This window comes from Tachypleus tridentatus, chromosome 9 (assembly GCF_004210375.1).
Source record: "Tachypleus tridentatus isolate NWPU-2018 chromosome 9, ASM421037v1, whole genome shotgun sequence".
Lineage (NCBI taxonomy): Eukaryota > Metazoa > Arthropoda > Merostomata > Xiphosura > Limulidae > Tachypleus > Tachypleus tridentatus.
The window spans coordinates 165,315,040-165,321,039 of NC_134833.1; the positions used below are offsets into that span (position 1 = coordinate 165,315,040).

General features: G+C 30.3%; 1 protein-coding gene across 8 annotated transcripts in view; it reads right to left on the reverse strand.

Annotated features, from left to right (window-relative positions):
* LOC143226869 (uncharacterized) overlaps positions 1 to 4,940 on the reverse strand; it is a 38,649-nt gene extending 33,709 nt beyond the window's left edge. Inside the window, exons 1-2 of one of the 8 annotated variants that reach the window (XM_076458398.1) lie at positions 4,194 to 4,355; positions 3,352 to 3,488 (exon numbers count right to left, since the gene is read on the reverse strand). In XM_076458398.1, the coding sequence (XP_076314513.1) occupies positions 3,352 to 3,460 (109 nt within the window). In that variant the 5' untranslated portion in view covers positions 3,461 to 3,488; positions 4,194 to 4,355. Of the gene's footprint in view, positions 1 to 3,351; positions 3,489 to 4,193; positions 4,356 to 4,406; positions 4,534 to 4,569 lie in introns of those variants that run through there. The other 7 variants (XM_076458399.1, XM_076458395.1, XM_076458396.1 and 4 more) reach the window with 7 other exon arrangements.
* Between the last annotated feature and the right edge of the window lie 1,060 nt (positions 4,941 to 6,000).

Genomic DNA, 6,000 nt, shown 5'->3' on the forward strand with positions numbered 1-6,000 from the left:
CAGATTTGTTTCACAAAATAATAAAAAGGCAAAGAATTGGAAAGGAAAATTAAATATAAAATACAAGCAAAAAGATAAAGATGTGAAATCGAACATATTAAAAAATCAAGTTTCAAAAGGCTTCACTGAAAAGCTGAAAGGTGTGTACATATTTCCATTTGTTAATTTTAAACATTTAACTGCAGTGTACACTAATGATAATAAGTAGAGTTAGTGATATGGTAGAGGAAATAAAATACAAGATAAAAACTTTTACTTTATAAAACATACCTTATTCATTTAGGAGGTTCCATAGATTATGTAAATAAAATGTGAAAATGTTAAGATAATAAATTGTGTTTTTATACTTCATATAGAAATAACCTTCCAAGTAAACTATTCAGAATCCAAGTGCAAATAACTACATTAACACTCCTACGAAAAGACGTTTCTAGTCCTGATTTCTCCAAGCCCATTCCCCTGGCTGTGGTTTCGCTAGATAGTAGATAGGGACAGTGGGAATCTCGTTAATCCATTCATTAATGGATTTAAATGGCAATTTCATTTAAATACAAAATTATTAGCCTAATATTAATAACCTTTCAAGTTGCTCTGGGGCCTATTAGGACCCTCTTTTCGTAGGAGTGTTAAACAACATCTTTTATTAGAAATGGTTGAACAAATAAAAATTAAATATTTTATTTTCCTGAAACTACAAACATTTATGAACATTTTTGTCAAACTTTAAACACTTTTATCAACTAGTTTTATTTTTCAAACAAAATATGATGAGAGCTAGGGTCAGCTGCTAAGATTTTTGACAGCTGTGACTAAAAAGGTGAAGTAACCTGTATAATACATTAAAGATTGCAATATCAGATTATTGCTTAACTTCAATATAATCAATAAAAAAAATGGCATATAATTCCACAGTGAAAATATATCTGAAATTGCTTGCTACAGTAAACTATGGCAGAGCGTAAACAGGCATCTCATTTCAAACCATCCATAAACATGGCAACAGAAGTATGCTTTGAAAGTCTTTCAGAAAAATGAACTCTCCACTTCTTCAGATGATTTAAAGAAAGGTCACAAGTGGGGATAACAACAAGCCATAGTAAAATGGGTTGATCAGATTTAGAAATATCACCCTATTGCTGATCCAATTCACTCAACTGTGCCTGGTATATTAACCCTTTTTTCAAATGGGTCATGAGCCATGTCATCATGTTTGTAGACTTACATTCAACATTTTACTGAAATACTATTTTATGTCATGAAGTTTGGTAACAAACTTTAAATTATAATTCAAATTTTTATATTATACATTATTTAATTTCTTAATTGAAAAGTATATATTACAAAAATACACCTAAACATTGATTTTTCTGTGCCATGTGGTATGTTGAATACAGAACTGGTTCAGATTTGTGATGTCAAAATAAAAAAAGAGCATAGTTTTGTATGAATTAGGAACTCAAATTACTGATATTTAAAAGCTAGAATATAAAATAAAAACCTCCTACATTTTCTATTTGCTGAGCGTTCACTATATTTAGTGATTCAAACTCAATCTCACCCACCTCTTTCTACTGTTAGGAATATTTCCTTATATGCACTTACTTCTATATATGACATGTGAATAACCAATTAAAAGCTCATAATGGCCTTCTTACCTCTTTTTAAGTATTAGTACATCAACTTGTTCTTTCCAAACACAACTTTGAGGAGGTAGGTTGAGTCTTTGGTCTGCTCAAAATTTCATTTTCTTAAACACAAATACAAGTTACTGAACTTGACAAGTTACAGTGGAATTCTATGCTACTTATATAGTTATTTATGATTTCTTGGTTATTTAACTGTACATATGAAAACCTAAAAAAAGTTATTTTGTTTCACATTCTCCATGCAAAAAATTTCTTAAAGGTTAGCAACCGAATACGAAGGTTAAAACAAGAAGAGATGTTTATTAGTGTACTTTTTTACTTACTGTTCTATGTTTTAAGTAAAATATGTTTAAGAAGTTGTTTCTAAATAGTAATAATCTATAAGCATATATCATGTATAATAATTTAAATGTGACTGTATTTTATAAGATACTAGTCCACAAAAAAAGCCAAGACATATCACCCAGCCCATAACTGAAAGGCTAAGAAAATGCTTGATAACTATAACAGTTTAGTTTAGAGGGTGAGACAGCTGAGCTAGATCAATAGGTCCCTTGATGTCCCTAAATATTATGCTATGTTAACTGGAAAAGTCTCTGATAATAACAACACTGTTTTATTTTCTTAGAAATAATCAGTTAGTGTCTGAGACCACAACAAGATTGCTGTAGCATTTAGTTATGCTAAACTTTAAAAAACCCAAAAAAATCTTTAGGGGTAAATAATATACAAATCAAATAAAAACAGACATTTTTTTTAATATTATATCATAATTAATGTAAAAATGACTGTCTGTTTTCTTATTAATATCTGAAAAAAGGAGGGTTCTTTATTTCTAAAACAGAATAGGTAGAAGAATAGGATGTATTCTGAAGGTTCACGTCTGTTAATGGAATATTAAATGATGCACTTGTGAATGGAGCTCAAAAGGGTCCAGGATATGCACTTGCTTATACAACATTAAAAAATATATTTATTCCTGAAAACACAGTCAAGATCCACAACCCTTCCATATCCATGCCTTATTGTACATCACAAATAAACAGGTATTAATTTCCAAAAAACTGAGAGGTCTACAGCCCATACTAGATCTGTGTCTACTAAAACAGGGTGTTCGGAAAGTCATTGTGCAGTTTTGTAATCATATTTCATTTAGTCTATTTCAAGCCAGCAACTGATAGCGGTGTTTAGAAACAAAATAAGAAGGATCCAGGTCTGTATTGATGCCAACGGGGGTCACTTTCAACATTGTTTATAATTGTCATTCATATTTACCTCCTGTAACATGTCTGTTAATAAATATAAGTGCACAGTGACTTTCCGAACACCCTGTACAACATTAAAAAACAAACACTAAATTTGTAAAACATTGTTGAGGTCCACAATCCCCATCCTATAATTGTGCCTGATTATGCAACATTAAAAACCATAAATTCTGTATAAAAAATGAATGAGGTACAGTTTAAGTTTATAAGTGTCAATGGATTCCTGTTTTTGACAAGGACCAAAATAACCAAGAAAATGCAGTCTAGTTCTACTTACTGATATAAATCCCTGGAACAGGAATAAAGTCATGTAAGAAAGAAAGAAAATTCCAATTAATGATAGAAAATTCAAGCACACTGTTAAATTAAAACAGATGAAATCCAAACTATTATGCTGTGAAGTACACAAAACATTAAAATTCTAAATATATATAACTTACTATTAGTTATTGTGAATGTTTCATCTTCATTTTTCATCAGTTTAATATCCAATAAATCATCCTGCTTCTCATTATAAAAGGGTTCAATCTTTATCTTTAACACTTCCATGGTTACATAGAAACATCACCTTTATGTTCTGTGAAAAAAAACGTTTTCATTTAGACTACTGAGAAATAAGTTAAGAAATAGAAGTTACATCCTTCATAAATATTCCAAATATATTACACTTTATTTAGTGAAGTATATATTAATTTAATATGGATATTTATGTGGTATAGTTCATTAAAATTTGTATCAAGCACAGGCTAGGAACATGTCTAACATTTTTTTATTTTGCATATAACAAAATTGGAATTTCAGTTCTTTGGCAGTTTAGTTTTTCTGTAGTTATTTAAAAAAATAAAATAATTTCTTTGTTCCACCTTGATTATAGCAGCATTTTGTTTTACTTTTAGTTTTACTCTATTACATTTTTTATTTTTTTCAAATTTAATACCTGCCGTGAGGGTTGTTTGAGTTACAGTGGTGACAAATTGCTGATATGGAAAACCATGGTGACAAAGATTAACATCACAGTTTTACACTGTAACGGTGTTAAGAATATTAAAACTTAGAAGATACTACTACTACTACTTGAAGTAGTACAAGTAGTTAACTAATAATAATATTGTAATAATACTATTAATTTATGATAATATTTTAGTAACTCGCAAAAGAAAGTGAAAAGTGGAAACTGTTATTTAAAGATTAAAACACGGACATGGATAAAATCGCGTTTACGAAATAAAATATGCAAAAGTAAAATGATATAACAACAATAACTAACACTAATATTACTTACAATATCTTACAAAACATATGTAATTGATAAATACTAATAAGATTAACTTGCATGAGTAACAGTAATTACGATTACATGTTAAGTTGCAAGGATAATCTGGATTGGATTCGACTTGGGTAGAATAGAATGTAGAAAACCAGAATAAATGTCATAATATTATTCACACACAAAAATTAATTTAGTCACTATATGGTGAAGTAAAAAGAGACTTACAACCCCATAGACATGTGAATATTTCTTTTTACTAATTACGTAGTTCATATTGCAAAAAACTTTAGTCTATATTAAATGTTTAAATTTATTAAAAAGACCGCGATAAAAAGACTAAGCCTAAAATACGTTATAAAATACCTATGATTTTAAAATTTGTACTTACACGAATAACTACGGTGCATTTTCCTTTCACTAATTAATAGATACAGTATTGTTGTTTTAATTAATATGTTTCATGTCCGCTTATTCATTTTTGATCGATTTTAGATTTATAATTTTAAATTCATGAACGTTCAGAAACAGTCATTTCTCTTAATCCCTTTATTTTATAGACATTTGGAAAATTCTACTTTGCTGACGAAGATGAAGAAAAAACATTATATTCACAATTAATGATATGGAAAGCTTGAACCCATTCCACTTATTTGAGCAAAACACTAAAGTAATGAATGAATCAAAAGATTTGCTCTTTATTTATAGGGAAACATAAGACTATAGATCAAAAACACACATAACTTAATTTTCGAGCTTGATATGTTTAAATTTCTGTCATCTAACGTCATTGCCCTTTCAGTCTTGGGAGCATTATGACATAACGGTTAACACAACTATTCGTTGGTAAAAAGAGTATCCCAAGAATTGGCGGTGGATGTTGTTGACGAGTTGTCTTTCCTCTAATCAATCACTGCTAAATTAGACGAGGAAGTGCGTTTTTTGATAGATCAAGTAGCAGGTCATATCTCCCAGTGGGTCTCATTTCTACCCCACAACTAAAGGAAAAATTAGGCCTGGCATGGCTATGTGGATTAAGGCGTTCGATTCTTAATCTGGGATTAGCGGCTTCGAATCCTCGTTGCACCAAACATGCTCGCCCTTTCAGCCGTGGGTGCGTTATAATGTGACGGTCAATCCCACTATTCGTTGGTAAAAGAGATCCCCTCAGTCTTACATTGCTAAATTAGGGATGGCTAGTGCAGATAGCCCTCGAGTAGCTTTGCGCGAAATTCTAAAAAACAAAGAAAATATTTGAGACTGTGGTAATACATTTTGATGTAACATTTGTAGAATAAACTTGTAAAACGTTTATTCAATGAGCTCTTAACCATAATTCCTATACAGACTGTAAGATTTGTTTGTTTCTAGTTAAGCACAAAGTTACACAAAGGGCTATCTGTGTGCTGCTTACCACGGGTATTGAAATCCGGTTTCTACCTTTGTAAGTACGCAGACATACCCTATACCACTGGGGACAACTGTAAGCAAGCTCCTCATATATTGACATTTTGCTTACAAATAATATTTATTATAATTTGCAGATTTAAATAATTGACTCCAGAAAAGTTTCAAAGCCTTTTTGAAAGTTTGCCCCACTACTAAAAAATCCTTGAAATCCTCTCTTACAAAAAATTGTCATTGTAACCTATATTAATTTTTAGGAAATTGGTGGATATTTACATAATATATTATTTTGATTTTTCATTTCTTAACTTAAAAATCAAAAAGAAACACAGCCTGTGTTCCCCTCAATGCTGCGAAGTGCTGGAATAAAACAGGGGGGGGGGATCTTTAGGTTTTCCAAAAAGAGTATTTGTCA